At 45.2% G+C, this 19,264-nt stretch overlaps 1 protein-coding gene across 1 annotated transcript; it reads right to left on the bottom strand.

Moving 5' to 3' along the window:
- Positions 1-179: 179 nt before the first annotated feature.
- On the bottom strand, positions 180-12,823 carry LOC120728138 (C-type mannose receptor 2-like). The gene is made up of 6 exons (XM_040022910.1): positions 11,774-12,823; positions 11,375-11,553; positions 3,984-4,197; positions 3,165-3,503; positions 2,809-2,927; positions 180-1,758 (listed from the first exon to the last, which is right to left on the bottom strand). The coding sequence occupies exons 1-6, from the start codon at positions 11,811-11,813 to the stop codon at positions 1,630-1,632; spliced, it is 1,020 nt and encodes a 339-aa protein (XP_039878844.1). The 5' UTR covers positions 11,814-12,823; the 3' UTR covers positions 180-1,629.
- Between the last annotated feature and the right edge of the window lie 6,441 nt (positions 12,824-19,264).

Below are 19,264 nucleotides of genomic sequence, written 5' to 3'. Positions count from 1 at the left end.
ATTATTAGCAGTTATCACTCCCACGAGTAAAAGGCCTAAAATCCCACCCTTATGGGTGCAATGTAGGGTGACAGTTTAATATCTGCTTTTGCTGATAGTTGTTCCTGCTGTAATTGAATTGATCAAATATGAAATCTAATCAGAGCTAACAAAGTGTCTGTGTGACAAAAGTGGAGCAGACAAAAAGACAGAAACAAAAGTTTCTGATTTTATTATATTTTATTATGCATGAACAACCAAAATAAGTCATTTTTGAGTAACTAATTTGAAAATGAAAATGTTGAAATTATGCAAAACTGAAGTGAAATATGTTCAATAAATATGATTATGTGATAAAGTAGCTTTTGCTCCAGAGAAAAGGAGAGGGCGGGTAGTTATAGTGAAGTTATAGCTCGAATCAGGTGACTGCACAGCACAGTGGGTGTGTCACGGTGAGTTGTGTGGCTGTCAGTGGCTGGACCCACGTGCAGGACTCGGAGACAAAACATTAACTTAAACGACAGCTTTATTTGCTGGTGAGGCACTCTTGGCGATACATAAACAATAACTTAAACTAACTAGATGCTGAAGGTAGACGACAATGAATACACACACAACAAACGTGGAGGACGCAACAACTGGCAGGGAAAACACAGGGCTTAAATACATACTGAGGTGATTAGGGAATGTGAAACAGGAGGAGAGCACAGCTGGGACTCATCAGACATGACAAGACAAGGGGAGGCAAAACTCAACACACTCACATAGTACACAGACTTTCAAAGTAAAACAGGAAACTGAACAGACGTGGACTAAACTAGGGGATACAGTGACAGAACAAGAGACACACTGACAAAGATGACTGTATGCTAACAGAAGTAACACAGAACCACGACCTAAGAAGGAGAACACAAGAAATGCCAAGGACCTGGGGAGTTAGGAATACTAGCGACAGAAATCAAAGATAACTAATACAAACAGAAAAACACTGAGTCCACAGACGCAGGACCGTGACAGGGTGATTGTTAAAAGTGTGTGAAGTCTTCTTTCTCCAACCTGCTGTGGATTACAAATTGAGTTTACTATCAGTAGTGTTTTACATTTTTCCAATTTTTGGAAGAGCACAGAGGAGCAGCGGTTTAAGTTCCCTGATGTTGTTGTCTTCAACTTTCATTAACCAGATATATGAACTGACAAGAGACCGTTTTACTCACCAGTGCGACAACAATGGAAAAACAAAGAGCTGTATAAGACATTATACTCTATTACATGTAAGTACAGTGTACATATGTCAAAAAGAACCCAACATTACGTTACTAATTTTGCCAAAAAATTCAACAACTTCCTGTTGAGTTGTGAAATAAACAGAATTAAAGAAACAGCACACATTAGTATTAACCAAGATTATCCAAGATTCCAACAATAATAAGACAAACTGCAGAATCTTCTCTTACTTTTATCCCTCTCAGGCTCAAATTGAACTTTTTGTTGCTAATGCACAACCAAGTCCTGCAGTGAGTAAAAAACCTCATAAAATATATATGTGGGGTAATCAGGTTGTTAGTTTTTAACTGTTGCAAATCGGCGACGCCTGCCTCGAGAGGGTTAAAGGACACAAATCGTTCGTTAAAGCTGACTTTCTACCAACATTTAACACTCATCATTTTTGTTTTTCTTCTTCTTCGTCTCCTCCTCATGGAAAACTTCTCCGTCTGACTGCTTCCTCCAGCTCACTGTGATGTCTCCATTCACTCCCTGGTCCTTCAGCTTCTTTTTGAGCTGAAACAAAGACGGAAAAAAACGTTTGTGTAACAGCTCTATTACAGCTCTTAATGAGCTGTCAAACAACTCAGGGTTCAAAGGTGAAATGTTAACACAGTACTGTGCAAAAGTTTCAAGCAGATGTGAAAAAATGCTGTAAACAAAGAATGCGTTCAGAAATGTAAATGATTGTTTATTGGCCCCAAATGTGTTCTGCAGCAGGACAACAACCCCAAACATCTTCAGCGTGAAGAAGAACAAGTAGTACTGAAAGTGATGGTACGACCCCCACAGAGCCCTGATCTCAACATCATGCAGTTTGTCTGGGATTACATGACGAGACAGAAGGATGTGAGAAGCCTACATCCACAGAAGATCTGTGGTTAGTTCTCCAAGATGGAACGACCTACCAGCCAAGATCCTTCAAAAACTGTGATGTGATTTAGATTTCACCTTAGTTCATTCACTGCATTTTGTAGGGAACGTATTTAATTTTAAAGTAAGTTACAGGGTTTTCCCTGCCTTTCTGGAGGGCTTATATTTCACTATAAACGATCTAATATGCAAATACACATAATTATGTATTATTATAATAGTGATATTAAAAAATGCAAACATTGTGTTTTAAAGATTTACATTTACAAAATGACAAAACACTGATTTTTACAGCAGCAACATTATTGTATCTCTGCAGTTTAAGCATTTAATAAGATTTCTGCCTGCACAGAGTGGATAGTCAAACAAACTGATTCATCATAAATACATTATTTTATATTTATTGCTTTTTAAAATCACTCTTCATGGTTGGAACATGCTTAAAATAAATTGCAGAAAAAATTGAAATATCATACTTCTTCTCTCAAGCATCTCTTTTTTCCCCACATCCCATTTTCAGAGCCCATGAAAACATCAAAGTAGGAAGAATGAAACATGTGTACGCCTTTAAGTTTGCTGATACTGGAAACTTAGGACTCTACCTCTGTTTTCAGTATGATTTGTGAAAATGTCCCCCACATTAAATACAGACAACTAATCAATCCATAAAACATCTGTTACAGATATGATTACCTGCTGCAGCATCTCATCCTGCACCGCAGAGTCCTGCAGACCGAGAGACGGGCTTTTCTCCAGCCTCACTTTCACCACATGTTTTGAAACAAGTGGCACGACTTCCTTCTGCTTTTCCTCTTCAACAAACAAAAAGCAGATTTATCAGTGACATGGACGATAACTGTTCGGATATTATTGTGAGACCTTTTGAAGTTGGCTGTTAGTTGCAGAGAAAGCTTAGTGTAACTTAGCATGAACCTCACAACAACACAAACAAATCCATCTTCTCACTTTCTTAAGAATAAGTCACTTTTTGTTAGTGCAGCGGGTTTTGTTATATCAGCAACTGCAATCAAAGTAAACCTGGAGGGTACCTGAGCCATTGTAGCAAATAAATCCTCTCTGAAAGTCACATGTGTAGGATTCCCATTTTCCAGCAGCTCCAAAGTATAGTGCTGCACAATTATTCGACACGGCACTGCTAGGCTGGTTCACATTCCAGTATGTAAATGAGGTTTTACTTCCATCAGTCCACATCCAGCCTCTGAAAAGGCCGATCCAGACCTTTTGTCCTGCAGGTATCAGCTCCTTTATCTTCTGGTTCTCTGACATGTTTCTCACACTGGCCAGGTCTGTGTAATGAGCTCTGCAGAAGCTCCGGGCCTCCGTCCATGTCATGGGATTGTTGATTAAGATAAAAGTCACATTAGCCCCTGAAACAGATCAAAGTGAAGTGCCATATAATATCATAAAATATTTTTGCAATACATTAATATGTAAAAAACCAAAAACCAAAAACCATTACAGTCTAAATAAATCATATTAAGTGGTTAAGGTCTCCCTCTAAATCTGGGACTCTCCACCATTTGACCTTAGAACTGAAGAAGCTTCTCAGATGAGAGGTGAAACGTCTTCAAGCAACTTAAAGAGGTCCAGACGCTTTTCTTTGCAAGCTCCTTTGAGCCATCATAATATTTTACATCCACTTGTGTCAGTCCTCAGTCCTAGACAGGCTGCACTTAATTTCTTAAATCCACAAGTCATGTTTTATTGCTTACATTTCAACTCTCTGATCTTTAGTTATCAATATGAGCTGTATAAAAAGAGATACAATTGTGCAGCAACAGGCATAACTCATAGATGAAGAGCTGAAACTGTTTGTGTTGTGGTCTTTAAACTGTTTAAATCCTCACCTCTGACACTGGAGCAGACTGCCATAACATTTAGATAACAAGGTACATCATTCCATTCTCCGGTACCGATCATCTGTCCACATTCTTCATTACCGTTCTGGTTGTTTGGGTCACCAGGTGCCCAATTTCTGAACTCAGCTTCACTGTTTTTGTAGACGTCTGTGCCTGACATCGACCATCTCCAACTCTTATTGTATAACCCAATCCAGCCATACTGCAAAGACAAATTTTAAAATGATTTCTTTAGCGTCCATAGCTAACATCTGTCTCGATCCCCCCCTCATGTTGCATATTCATATTTTGTGGGGACATCAAATTGACATAATACTTTTCCTAGCCACTTACCCTAACCATCAAAAGTGAATGCCTAACGCTTACCCTAAACCTAACCATAGCCTAATTGTAACCCTGACAATAAAACCATATTTTAAGTCTCAAAAATGCCTTCAAACTTGTGGGGAGTGGGAGTTTGGTCCCCACATGCATATTAAAAACTTCCTATTTCTCGTCCCCACAAAGATATGAATACACACACACACACATACAGTATATTAAAGTTATATATATATATAAACGCCTTTGGAGTGGAGGATGGCAAGTTCAATTCCCGCCTGGGGTGTCTGTATCCAGTAAGGGTCCTAAGGCTAGACCCCCCATGTAAAGCGAGCCTACCGCAGACATGAGCGAGACAGATAAATATGAAGGCATGCCTGGCTGGACGTCGCCCGGATCAACAAGGTCTGCATCAGGTGTTGAGGAACCAGGGCACCCTGACGAGAAGTGGGCTACTGGAACAAGAAGGCATCGGTGGGCAAGAGACAAAAACAGGGCGTTGTTGCAATGTTACTACGCAAGTAACCCTGGCGGAAGGGGTTACGTGAATAGGATGAGGGACCTATGGATTCTTTGATACCCAACATCCACAATGACGGTGAAAAAACTAGTAGCTCAGTGTTCCAACATTTAAAAGAAGGTGCTGCTCTCACAGCTAGAGATTGATGAGTTACAACATAAATCTGTTCTTCTTGCAACGAACCAAGGTGTACTCTCAGTGGCAGGGGAACAATATGAGAACAGCACCACCAAGGCTGGAGATGGAACAATACTGGAAGAGCATATGGGAGAAGGACGCAACCCATAATGGCAATGCTCAGTGGCTAGTGGATCTGAGGGCAGACCATAGCGACCTCCCTGAACAGCTTCCAGTAACCATCACAGTGGCAGATATCCAAGAAAGGGTTTCCAGTATGAAGAGTTGGACAGCACCAGGCCCCGACATGGTTCACGCCTACTGCCTGAGAAGCTGACTGCACTCCATGAGCGTCTGGCAGCACAAATGAACCAGCTGCTAGTTGACGAGAGACACCCGGAATGGCTAACTGAAGGCCAGACAGCCTTGATCCTCAAGGACCCCCGGAAGGGACCGGTCCCCTCCAACTACCGACCAATAACCTGCCTCAGCACCACGTGAAAGCTCCTGTCAGGCATCATAGCGGCTAAGATGAACAGGCACATGGCTCAATACATGAGTGGGGCACAGAAAGGGATGGGCAAGAATACCCGAGGCGCACAACACCAGCTACTGGTAGACCGAACAATCAGCCGAGACTGCAAGACCAGACTGACCAACCTGTGCACTGCCTGGATTGATTACAAGAAGGCCTATGACTCAGTGCCCCACACATGGATCCAGGAATGCCTAGAACTATATAAGATCAACAGGACACTAAGAGTATTCATCAGGAACTCAATGGGGATGTGGCGGGAACACTAGAGGCCAACTTCAAGCCATAGCACAAGTCACCATCAAGTGTGGGATCTACCAAGGAGATGCTCTGTCCCCAATGCTGTTCTGCATAGGCCTCAACCCCCTCAGTGAGATCATTGACAAGACTGGCTACGGATACCGACTACGGAGTGGAGCAGTTGTCAGCCACCTCCTGTACATGGATGACATCAAGCTGTATGCCAAGATTGAACGAGGCATCGATTCACTGATCCACACCACCAGGATATACAGCAATGACATCGGAATGTCATTCGGACTGGAGAAGTGTAGTCGGATGGTAACAAAGAGAGGGAAGGTAGCCAGAACTGAGGAGATCGAACTACCAGAAGGCAACATTGCAGACATAGAGGACAGTTACAAGTACCTGGGGATCCCGCAGGCGAATGGGAACCATGAAGAGGTCGCTAGGAAAGCTGCAACCACCAAGTACCTGCAGAGGGTCAGGCAAGTCCTGAGGAGTCAGCTGAACGGTAAGAACAAGATCCAGGCCATCAACACCTACGCCCTGCCCGTGATCAGGTACCCGGCTGGGATAATAAGCTGGCCAAAGGAGGAGATAGAAGCCACTGACATCAAGACAAGAAAGGTCCTGACCATGCATGGAGGGTTTCACCCCAAGTCCAGCACCCTGAGGCTGTACGCTAAGCGGAAAGAAGGAGGCCGGGGACTGGTGAGTGTCAGCACCACGGTCCAGGATGAGACAACAAACATCCACGAATACATCACGAAGAAGGCCCCAACTGACAGCGTGCTCAGTGAATACCTCAGGCAGCAGAAACCCAAGAAAGTGGAGGAAGGCGATGAACCATCATGGAAGGACAGGCCCCTGCACGGTATGTACCACCGGCAGATAGAGGAGGTGGCTGATATCCAGAAATCCTACCAGTGGCTGGACAAAGCTGGACTGAAAGACAGCACAGAGGCACTAATCATAGCAGTACAGGAACAAGCTCTGATCCATAGATGCTGGGGTCTATCACACCAGGCAAGACCCCAGGTCCAGGCTGTGTAAAGATGCCCCTGAGACAATCCAGCACATAACAGCAGGGTGCAAGATGCTAGCAGGCAGGGCATACATGGAACGCCATAACCAAGTGGCCGGCATAGTGTACAGGAACATCTGTGCCGAGTAAAACCTGGAAGTCCCGAGGTCAAGTGGGAGACGCCCCATAGGGTGGTGGAGAGTGACCAAGCTAAGATCCTGTGGGACTTCCAGATACAGACGGACAAAATGGTGGTGGCTAACCAACCGGATATAGTGGTGGTAGACAAACAGAAGAAGACGGCCGTAGCGATCGATGTAGCGGTTCCCAATGACAGCAACATCAGGAAGAAGGAACTCGAGAAATACCAAGGGCTCAGAGAAGAGCTCGAGAAGATGTGGAGGGTGAAGGTGATGGTGGTCCCCGTGGTAATCGGAGCACTCGTTGCAGTGACTCCCAAACTCTCACCCCCATTCTCTGCGGCCTGCTGGAGCGGGGGGGCTAGGAGGAGTTGGCCGTCCGACTGCGGTCTGGAGTGTGGGGCCTCCCTGCTGCTGCGGAGTCGGGGCGGTCTGCCTCTCCCCACCGCAGGGAAAAGGGTAACACCACCTGGGTCTGGGTGCAGTTCCCCCCTCCAGGGGCAAGGGTACCTAGACCCGGTTCGTAGAGTACGCTTGGGGAGTGTGATCGTGTGTACAGCGTCTCTTTATGTCTGTCTCCACGTTGGTTGAGTGTGGAGTAAGTGCATATGAGAGCATGAGGGTGGGAATGGATGTTTGTGTCTGTGTGTGCCTGTATGTCTGTGTCTATATGTCAGGTTGGGTATCAGACGCCACCTCTCTGGGGACATCTCAGGCCCTCCAAGGTTTGGAGGCCTATCTCCACCCACCACCACTTCCCCTGCCAGTGGCAGACTCCCTTAGGTGTCGGTGCGTTGGTGGTTCTTTGTGTCTGGGGGTGGGCGTCCGGGTACACACCGGCTCACTCCTTGGCGGCTGCTTATCGGGGCCTGGAGCCTGGGGCTCGCTCGGGCCACTTCGGAGGTGGGGTGCCCCCGGCCTCTCGGCCTGGGGCTCGGTCACTCAGGCACAGCTGGCTGCTGGCGGAGCTCACGGGCGCGTCACTGCAACTCCCCCTGGCTTCTGCTCCGCGGCTGCTGAGTGAGCCCTCATCTGGGACTCTCCTCAGCTCTTACTAGGACAGTGGCGCGGCTGCCCCTCTGTTGGTCTTCCTTGGTCTCTTGTGTTCTGGGGGCCTCTGGATGTCTGGAGTTTTGATCTCCTCCATACCTGCTTCATACCCTGGAGGACGGGGCTGTGGCTCCCCACACTCCCTAGCAGCGTTACATGGAGAAACCTTTGGAATGCAAGCATGCTGATCCACACAGGTATGCACACAGGTGTACACACGGGTATTCACAGACGCGGACTACAGCTTTCTTGGCTGCTGCCTCAAAGCACATTGTGCGCTGTCTATCTTGCGTGCTGCACAATATCGTTTATTATTTAGTATCTACTGATATCTACTGCTAGCTAGTTTAATGTGATGGTGCTGTTTTTTTTATTATGTTGCTCTTTGTTGTTTGCTTTCTCTTCTGTTTTTTTTTCTCCATACAGGTGACCCAGGTTTTTTTTTTTTTTTTTTTTTTTTTTTCTTTCTTCCCCCCCTTCTCACCGTCTCTTCTCCCCTTTGGTTTTCTCTCTCTCCCTCTCTTTCTTTCATTCTCTCTCCCTGTCCTATCTCCCAGTCATGTCTGTCCCGTTTGTAGCAACTGAAAATAAAATAAATTCATAATTATAATAAAGGTCAATCAAATGGACTAATATGGCAAGGCCATGATGATCCACTTGGTAAAATAAATCCGCTTGGCATCTTTCTTGGCCTTAAGACAACAATTCTGATGGCCAAAGATCCAAACGGGACACAAAAAAAAAAAAAAAAAAAAAAAAAAAAAAAAAAAAGGAAGACGTGTCAGTGGGATTAAGGAGGTCCTCGAAGTATTCCTTCCACCGCCTGACAATTTTCTCAGTCGACGTCAGCAGCGCTCCGCCAGCACTATACACAGTGCAGGTAGAGCACCGCTTTCCCCTCCTGAGATGCCTGACGGTTTGCCAGAATCTCTTCGAGGCAGTCCGAAAGTCTTTTTCCATGGCCTCTCCGAACTCCTCCCACACCCGAGTTTTTGCTTCAGCCACTGCCCGAGCCACATTCCGCTTGGCCTGTCGATACCTGTCGGCTGCCTCCGGAGTCCCACAGGCTAACAAAGCCCGATAGGACTCCTTCTTCAGCCTGGTGGCTCCCTTCACCTCTGGTGTCCACCATTTGGTTCGGGGATTACCACCACGGCAGGCACCAACCACCTTGCGGCCGCAGCTCAATGCAGCAGCTTTGGCAATGGAGACGCTGAACATGGTCCATTCGGACTCAATGTCCCCAGTCTCCCTCGGAATGCTGTTGAAGCTCTGCCGGAGGTGTGCGTTGAAGATCTCGCGGACTGGGGCCTCTGCTAGACGTTCCCAGCACACCCTCACTACGCGTTTAGGTGCACCAGGTCTGTCCAGCTTCCTCCCCCGCCACCTGATCCAACTCACCACCAGGTGGTGATCAGTTGACAGCTCAGCCCCTCTCTTTACCCGAGTGTCCAGAACATATGGTCGCAGGTCTGGTGATACGATTACAAAATCGATCATCGACCTACGGCCTAGAGCGTAGGTCGAGCTTCTCATGTTCCTTCTGCCTGGTGCCACGTGCACTTATGGACACTCCAATGTTCGAACAGGGTGTTCGTTATGGCCAAACTGTGATTTGCACAGAAGTCCAATAACAAAGCACCGCTCGGGTTCAGATCAGGGAGGCCGTTCCTCCCAATCACGCCCCTCCAGGTCTCGCTGTTGTTACCCACGTGAGCATTGAAGTCTCCCAGCAGAACAACCGAGTCTCCAGGTGGAGCACCTTCCAGCACCCCCCCCCCCCCCCAGGGACTCTAAGAAGGCTGGGTACTCCGAACTGCCACTCGGCGCATAAGCGCAGATGACAGTCAGGACCCGTTCCCCGACCCTAAGGCGCAGGGAACAAACCCTCTCATCCACCGGGAAAAACCCCAACGTACCGGCAGCAAGCCGAGGGGATATTAGAATACCCACCCCAGCCCGCCGCCTCTCACCAGGGGCAACTCCAGACTGAGACAGAGTCCAGCCCCTCTCCAGAAGAGTGGTTCCAGAGCCCAAGCCATGCGTAGAGGTGAACTATATCTAGCCGGTACCTCTCAACCTCACGCACTAACTCAGGCTCCTTCCCCACCAGAGAGGTGACATTCCATGTCCCTATTGCCAGTCTTGGCAGCCGGGGGTTAGTCCGCCAGGGCCTCCGCTCCTGGCCGCCACTCGGCACACAATGCACCCGACCCCTATGGCGCCTCCTGCGGGTGGTGGGCCTGCGGGAGGATGGGCCCATGTCTCCTCTTCGGGCTGTGCCCGGCCGGGCCCCATGGACTAAGGCCCGGCCACCAGACGCTCGCCCTCGGGCACCCTCCCTGGGCCTGGCTCCAGGGCGGGGCCCCGGTAACCCTATCCCGGGCAGGGTAAACTGTTCCCTCGATGTTCTTTTCATAAGGGTCTTCTGAATCGCTCTTTGTCTGGTCCCTCACCCAGGACCAATTTGCCATGGGAGACCCTACCAGGGGGCAAAAGCCCCCAGACAACATAGCCCCTGGGATCCCTGGGACACACAAACCCCGCCACCACGATAAGGTAGCGATTCAAGGAGGAATAAAAGTGAATAATATTAAATATTATTCACTTTTATTCTATATTAATCACATTTCATTTTGCATGAGCAAACAGACTTGAGATAAAAGGGAAAAATATACGAACTTAACATGTTTATTGAACATCTTGAACATTCATGTTAACAAAAAACTCCGTAAACATTTATCCAATCTCCCTGTCACTCTTGGGGAGGCACTTCAAGTCCTTGAAACAAGGAACCAAAGCTATATAAAGCACGTGTTCTCAATGGTATTAACAGGTCTGCAGTTTGTTGCAATCCACTTGGCATTGTGTCAGTCAATATGTCCGAGGCAGACTTACTGAGCCCCTGATGTTCCGTGAGTGGTTTGTCTCAAGCTGGGTGACGCGTTAGCCAAAGTGCTAGCAGCATCCCCGACTATCGTATGCTTCTCGTCAATGTGATATTTAAAGCTGGAAGTGCTTCAGTGAAAAGGAAACTCCTTCTTGCACAAGGTGCATAATACTTTATATCGGTCGACTGTTCTGTCTTGTTATTTTTTTAATACTCAAATTTCCCATCGAGAGGACCGATGTGTGTTTATCATCTTCCAAATTGAGTTGATTGGTTCAGCTGCCTGTCACTACAAGATCAGCTGCCCATTTGCGCATGTGCAAAGGTAACTCTACTTGGACAAACGAAATGTGTTGACAGAAATATTTCAGGGATTTTGAGTAATTCTGCACTCCAGATGCGTTAATAATTTTAATCGCGTTGACCATGTGGGATTAATTTACTTTTACGCGTTAATTTTGACAGCACGTGTGTGTGTGTGTGTGTGTGTGTGTGTGTGTGTGTGTGTGTGTGTGTATAAAAACTCTAACAGAACTTACAAAGTTGAGAAGATTGTTTGCGACTGCTGTGTCATTCAGGTTCTTCACATCCTCTGTGCTGCTAATAATAGCCAGGTCTGTGTATTTCTCTCTACAGTAATGCTGTGCTTCAGTCCAGTTCTTTCTAGAAGCAATGATATGGTACTGACGTTGAGCATTCAAGGTGATGGCACACAGCCCTGCAGTGACAGATGTAGAAATGAATTATATTTGAGATAAAACTTTGTAATTATACAACACAGCAACAATGCATTATTTCTTCTGCACTGAGGAAAGAAACAAAAACACTTCTCTTTACAGTAATGATGTTTGAAGTCTCACTGCTGTATACACATCATAAAGACAGCACATAGATCAAATTATTAAAGGTTAATTTAATAATTTCTAGAGAAAACTTACCTGATGTAGCTATAATGTACAGAAGAACTTTGTCCATCATTGTGCATCGGTTCTCACCTTCAGTTTGTGACTGTTGAGGAAATGGATTTTAACTGTTCACACCTTAATGCAAAGTATTTATGCAAACTTTTTTTCCATAGAAGGTATAAATCATCAGGCAGGAGTCAAGTCAAAACAAGGGACTACTGTTGTAAATAATATAGACCAGTATAACATGCAGCAAATTGCCATCAGTGACAAAACAACCTTTCCCACCTCCACCTCACTTCTTCAAATAAAAAATGGGGACAAACGGACACAATCAGCAGCGGTGTGGCCAAGATGTACATGTCAGTTACTTAGAGACCCAACTGTATACATACATATCCTGTTCCTGATTGGGAGACAGAGCATGCTGCATGTTTTCTATTTATAACACAATTTCTCGTTTCTAAAGTTTAAAACAAATTTGAAGCAACTGTTGCCTTGCTTTCTATCCTCACGTTACACATGGCAGTGAGACAGGTGTCTCTTTGTGCTACTGACAGAATGAAACTGTGTAGCTGATCAGGACTCACACAACATGAATGCAAACCAGTAGGTCTGGAGCTACCTGGCTGCTATCTCATTCACAGGACTGTCAGCAAATTTTACTCTAATTTGACTGTTACTCTGTCAGTGTCAGCAACATCCTGTGACAGATAAAGAGGTACATACTTGAAAAGTATCAATCAAACATGACAGTGTTATTTTAAAGAAACTGCATAATTTTTTAATCACCAATCAGGTTTCACATTATGACCACTGACAGATGAACATCGAGACATAAAACAGCTGATCTGTTGAGATTTGGACTTGACTAGACCCCTTAAGGTGTGCTGGCACCAAAGTGTTAGCAACAGATTCTTGAAGTCCTGTCATTTTTGACCTCCATGGATTAGAAGTGTTTGTGCAGCACATAGGTAGGTAGTACGTGTCTAAATAAAATCCACATGGATTGGATGAGCCAATGTTTCTCAGCGTAACATTGCCCAAAACATCATGCTGCCTCCATTGGCTCACAGTCTTTGCATAGTGCATCCTGGTACCAGGTGTTACTGTAGTGCACAAACAAAGAAGGGATTGAAGGAAACGGTTTCCAGGGCCTAATCCGTGGATCGACTTCCTTCGAGGCGTGGACGTCTATCAGCAGAGAATGTACCTCCACCTATCAGCAGAGAATGTCCCTTAGTCTGTAACACAGTCAAATATATTCTCAAGTAATATTCAAGCATGCCATTCAACGTGTTAGTACGAGCTCGGGAGCAGCTTGGGAGAACAAGAAAACAGAGACTGCTTCAGGTTGTCTTCCCAAATTGACTCAACTTTATTCACAAGTACAACAGTTTATATAGAGGGTAAAATTCATGAGACAGCAGATTATCAGTTTAAACCAGTACAGACCAAGATAAGGGAGCGTCTTCCTACCCTTGGGTGAAGAAGCATCCTTTGTATAGTTTATTAGTTCAGATACAATTGTGATTATCTCAGCGACATATTTTCAAGGCACGAAATAAAGAGTTCTTTCATTAGTGAATTCTGAAACAAACCATCTGGCCTTCAACAGGCGTCTCCTAAGAGATTTAGAAACTAATGTAGCTGAGGGAGTGATCTCTGTGGTATTTCAACCTTGTACCAGCCTGTGATTCTCACACATCAATTCTTGGGTCAAAGAGAAAAATAACTAAAACAAAGGGGCCTTATTGAATGACAGAGTTTTCCTGCATAATGTCACTATAAAACAATATCCAGTAAATGCTCCCATGGTACTAAAATACCTAACAGTTCCCCTCTTTTATTATTTTTTAAAATAATAACTCAATATAAAGGAAAAATCACAAATGTAATAACATAATATAAAAAGCAAATCATAATAGTTCACAACCTAATGTTCAATATACACATCAGGAACATCATTGGTAACATCTGGCACATCCTCAGGGTCAATTTGTGCTAATTGCAAATACATTGAAGTAGCTGTACTGGTAGCTATATGGGTTATAACGTGAGGAGTGTACTAGGTGGGTGTCTTGCCAAGTGGAGCATGAGGTATTGTCAGCAAAATGTGGCTTGCAGAAATGTGAACAGGGTTGCAGTTTACAATACAAAATAGTAAATAAAAATCCTAAGGTTAATGCAGTAGATATGATTAATAACCTAAATATATAAAAAACACAGTTCTTCAGTCGTCTCCTGGTCTGGTCCCAGGTTCGAGAGACCCCGTATAAGCGTCGTGTGATGACAATAGGCATTTCATTTTCTCCATGATCAGGATGGAATGAGTCTATCTTTATCAGGTTAGACATTGTGTGGTACTCTAGGCTTTCTGTTCCTGCTGGATGTTCGAGTACCTTGTTGTTGTTCAGGTGGGGGATCAAAGGGCTTTCTGAGTCTTGGCTCTTTCAGGCGTTGTGTGTTAATCAGTGATTGTGTGTGTGTAGGTGTATTGAATCCGGGCGCTGGCTCGCCTGAGTCGTCATCTGTAGGTGTATTGAATCTGGGCGCTGGCTCGCCTGAGTCGTCATCTACTTGATCCGACGCCCTAGGTGGTTTGGTGGGGCTGGTCTTAACCCTGCTGGCATGAATCTACTGAGGTTGTCCGTCTGTTAGGATGCTGGTTCTCGTCACTGCAAGTACAGTCTGGGGGCTGGAACACGCGGCCTCCCCGAGTGCCCTTGGTTTTAGCGACTTCACCAACACCGCGTCTCCTGGTTTCCACGGATGGGTTGGATCTGTGGAAGGGAGAGGCTGAGAGAGACAAACTTTCTGATAGTTATTATTCAGTGTTTCTACCAGGTTATGAACATAGTCAGACAATGCAGTGTCTATGTCCCCTTCCAATAGCGGTGCCCCTCTGGAGGCTGACCATGGTGTTGGAAACGGTCTTCCCATGATTATTTCAAATGGAGATCATTTGGTTGCTGCGGATGGAGTCATTCTAATCTCGCAGAGGATTTGAGGAAGTAGTTTGACCCAGGTCATTCCTGTTTCTATCATTGCTTTAGTCAGGCGATTTTTTATGGTCCTATTCATTCTTTCTACAACTCCTGAACTCTGAGGATGGTATGGCACATGATATTTCCAGTCTATTGCTAGAGTTTTAGCACACTTTTGAATTACTTCTGATGTGAATGAAGGTCCTCTATCACTGTTAATTTGGTGAGGTATTCCAAATCTGGGTATTATTTCATTGCACAACTTTTGACAGACTACTTCTGCAGTTTCTTTTGATGTTGGGTAAGCTTCTACCCATTTACTAAATTGATCCACTATTACCAGTAAGTACTTGATGCTTCCTTGTGCTGGCATGTGTGTAAAATCTATTTGTAATGTATGAAATGGGAAATCTGGTTGTGGTAAATGCTGATGTTTTGCTTTTGAGCTACCTACATTAGTTCGTGCACATGTTAGACAGGTTGCTAATATGCGTTTTACTGCGTGTGATGTTTTCTCAATTACAAATCTTGATTTTATTGCTCCTATTACCCCTCTTTGTCCGACATGACTCACACCGTGAAAATGGCGGACAAGGATTGGCAGTAGTGAAGATGGGAGGGCAATCAAACCCTCAAGGTTTTTGTATAAGCCGTCTCTGTTATCTAAGGTACAATCATTACTTTCTCAGTAAGTGTAATCTGAGGCAGAGGCCTGCTCTTGTATGAATTTTAGGTCAACATTTGTTTCTAAATAGTCTGGGAGTATGACAAGTGGCAGCTGTAAAGGCAAAGATAATACTTCCTTTCTGGGTGGTTGCTGTGAGGCAGCAGCTGCTTTCGCGGTTACGTCTGCAAGAGCATTTCCCACTGCTTCGTCTGTGTCAGCCGTGCTGTGCCCCTTCGTTTTAACAACTGCAATTGCCGATGGAAGCTGTATAGCCTGCAAAAGTCTTTGAACAAGATCAGAATTAGCGATCGATTTTCCATCAGCAGATGTGAAGCCTCTCTGTCTCCACAATGTGCCAAAGTCATGCACCACACCGAATGCATAACGGCTATCAGTGTAAATTGTCACCCGCTTATCCACATGTAGCTCACAGGCGCGTATTAAGGCCATGAGCTCTGCTTTTTGTGCTGAGTGAAATGGTAATGAGTGAGCCTCTAGTATGATGTCAGGCAATGTCACCACCGAATAGCCACAAAGAAATGAGTTGTCATTTGGTTTTGAACAGGACCCGTCCACATAAACAATGACTGAGTCTGGGATTGGTGTCTGCTCTAAGTCTGGGCGTGGTGCTGTGGATTCCTGTATACGTGTCATACAATCATGAACGTCAGGCTCGTCTGAACCATCCTGTCGGTCAGAGGAACACAGCATACGAATAAGTAAGTGTGCTGGCGAATTGGGTGTGCTGCTTGCTTTTATAGTGAGATTTGCTGTTGAAGTCAGTGTAGCTTCATAACCTGAGCGACGTTGTGCGGTCATATGTTGTGTAGTTATGTTTGCTAGAATGGTCGTGACCTGGTGATTGGTGTGTAGAATAGTGTCATGTGAGAGTGTGAGCTTCTCGCAGTCCCTTATCATGATAGAGCAAGCCGCTACTGCTCTCAGGCAGGCCGGCATCCCCTGAACTACTGCTGGCAGCACCTTTGAGTAGAAGGCTACTGGACGGTAGCCACAGCCATGCTCTTGGGCCAATACACCTGCACAGGTTGTGCCGTTCTCTGTGACGTACAGGTGGAACGGTAAGTGGTAGTCAGGCAGACCCAAACAAGGGGCGGAGGTCAGCGCTCCCTTTAATGCATTGAAAGAGGCAGTCATTTCTGTTGACCACAGTATTCGAGGAGGCTTGTCTTTTTTGCAGCATTCACGCAGAATGTGGTCATGAAAAGAACAGTCTGGTATCCACTGTCTGCAATAGTTCACCATGCCTAAGAAGGACAGCATTTCCTTCTGTGTAGTGGGCCGAGGGACGGAGGTCACAGCTTTGACCCTGTCTGTAGTCATGGAACGTTGTCCGTGAGACAGTGTAAATCCCAAATATTGAACAGAAGTCTGACAGTACTGCATTTTCTTTGCTGATGCTTTGTGGCCAGTCTGTTGGAGGTGCTGGAGTAGCATGTGTGTGGCAGTTTGACATAGTTTTTCACTTTCAGCACAGAGGAGGAGATCATCCACGTACTGTATCAGGGTACAGCCCTCTGGAGGAATGAAGCCGTCCAGGGTAGCACGTACCACCATTGAGAAAGCCGCAGGGCTGTCTACCATGCCTTGGGGTAAGCGAGTCCATGTGTACTGCTTATCTCTATGTGTAAAAGCAAATATCGGCTGTGTGTCCTCATGCACAGGCACTGAGAAAAAGGCGGAGCACAAATCCACCACAGTAAAATGTGTAGCTGTTGCTGGGATAGCTGTCAGTATGCTGGGAACGTCTGGGACTAGAGGTGGCAGAGGTATAATGACTGCATTAATTTGCCTTAAGTCTTGTGTGAAACGCCATACGCCAGGTTTGTTAGGCTTTGGCACAGGATTGACAGGAGTGTTATATGGAGATACTGTGGGCTTTATTACTCCAGCTGTCAATAAATCTCCTATGATGATGTCTAGGGCTGCAGCTTTCTCAGCGGAAATGGGATATTGCTTGACATATACCGGCTTGTTGTTTTTCAGCTGAGCATGATAAGGTATACAGTCAATAAATCCTACATCATTCTCACCTCTTGACCATAATGTCATGTTTTGATATTCAGCTGGCAATGTGACAGCAGAGATAGTACAGTGTATGGGGTAGGTTAGATCTATGTGTCGACATGGTGCAGTAATGTCATAGCCCACGTCTGAGTTATGTGACAAAACCACTGTTCGGCCTTCACTGGTGTGAGCAGTTATCATGTTGTTGAACAGTGTGAGAGAAACAAATATGTGGCTTCCAGGCATGGGGTTACCTGGTAGTGGTGTCTGTACACGTGTTTGGCACAGTGTGTGACGTGGGGTACCAGTCAGATGGATATTGAGTTCATTCTCTGCTGAGGCGTCCAGCTGACACAGAGGCTGTTCCTTCTCCATGGTGTCGGTGCATAGGGCAGAGAAAACATAGCTGTTATCAGTATCTGCAAACATTTCACCCTTTGTGTTAAATGAAATACACAAGTTCATTTTTGCCATTAAATCTCTGCCTAATAGATTCACAGGCGAGTTTGGAATAATTATGAATGGATGATATGTAATTTCATCTGGTTTTGGGCCCCAGCGTGTCTTTAGAGAATGAGTTTTGGGGCATTGCACTAGAGTTCCGTTTATTCCCATGGTGTTGATGCACACAGAGGAAACAGGCCCACTATAGAATTTTCCAGACAGTGAACTTTTAGTGGCTCCACTGTCAACTAAAAAGGAATAAATCTTTTCACCTATTTCTATATCTAACATGGGCAAGCTTTCTGTGTTACGGGACAATTGCAAATGCAGCATTGTGTGTAGTGCTTCACACTGTCCCTCATCCTCACCTGGGCCTCCCTATTGTCGGTCCAGTCTTTCGTTATCATATGGGTGGGGATTAAAATGTGGATTATAAGGTTGCTGCCTAGGTGCAAAGGGGCCATTATTTTGATGTGATTCCTGTCTGCGTTGCCAGTTACCTTGTCTGTAAGAGCTCTGCTGACGCCTAGTGGCAGGAGCTGGTCCTGTGTTTTGTGGTTGAGACCCACGTGCTGCTGATTTGCATTCCCTCCTCCAGTGCCCTATTTTTCCACAATAAAAACATACGTCTCCACTCCTATCTCTCCTTCTGAAATCTCCCTGCTGCGCTTGTTGAGGGGGCGGGGCCCCTGCATACATCATTTTTTCACTTTCCTCTGAGCCTTCAACATCAAAATTCAACATCATTTTGACACTTTTAGCCTTCGTGCTGTTGGGGAAAAGATCTGCACCAGCTTTTGTTTTGACAAGTGTGATAAAGTTCTTTATTTTCATGTCATAGAGATTATCAGTGGCAGTCAGCTTCAATAGTTGTGAACATTCTGGATGAATATTGTTTAAGAATGTTGTTATGAAAATCTGGTCATTTCCTCCTTCAGGCATGCATGCCTCATTAGCCCAGCAGTGTGTGAAACGTTTCATAAAAACTAGAATGGATTCATCTGGCTTTTGCTTGCACATGGTTACTGCATTTAAATCAATTTTATCTCTAGACATTGTGAGCAGAAATTTCCTTAGATTTTGAAAAAAGGCTGTGATTTTGTCATCGTTTATCCACAAAAACGAGGTGGTGTTAGCTGCCTGGTCATTTTTAGGGTCTAGTTCCTCTACTTCTTCAATAAGCTGAGATTCAGTCACACCTGGGATTCGTTGACATAATATATATCTATAATCAGGCCCACCCAAGTGGTGGTATCTGGTACTTCTCTGTAATGCAGAAACAAAGGCTGTAGGATTTTTTATCGGACCCGTCTAAGGTCTTTGAATTATTCTGACCCATGGTCAGTGATTTCCAGAGGGGTTTAGACGCTTGAAGGATTTAAGTTAGTTTTTTTTGCTGTG

Source organism: Simochromis diagramma, unplaced genomic scaffold (genome assembly GCF_900408965.1).
Source record: "Simochromis diagramma unplaced genomic scaffold, fSimDia1.1 OVJJ01000308.1, whole genome shotgun sequence".
Lineage (NCBI taxonomy): Eukaryota > Metazoa > Chordata > Actinopteri > Cichliformes > Cichlidae > Simochromis > Simochromis diagramma.
The sequence above is the reverse complement of the archived record's forward strand: the minus strand, read 5'-3'. Positions and strand labels throughout refer to the sequence as shown.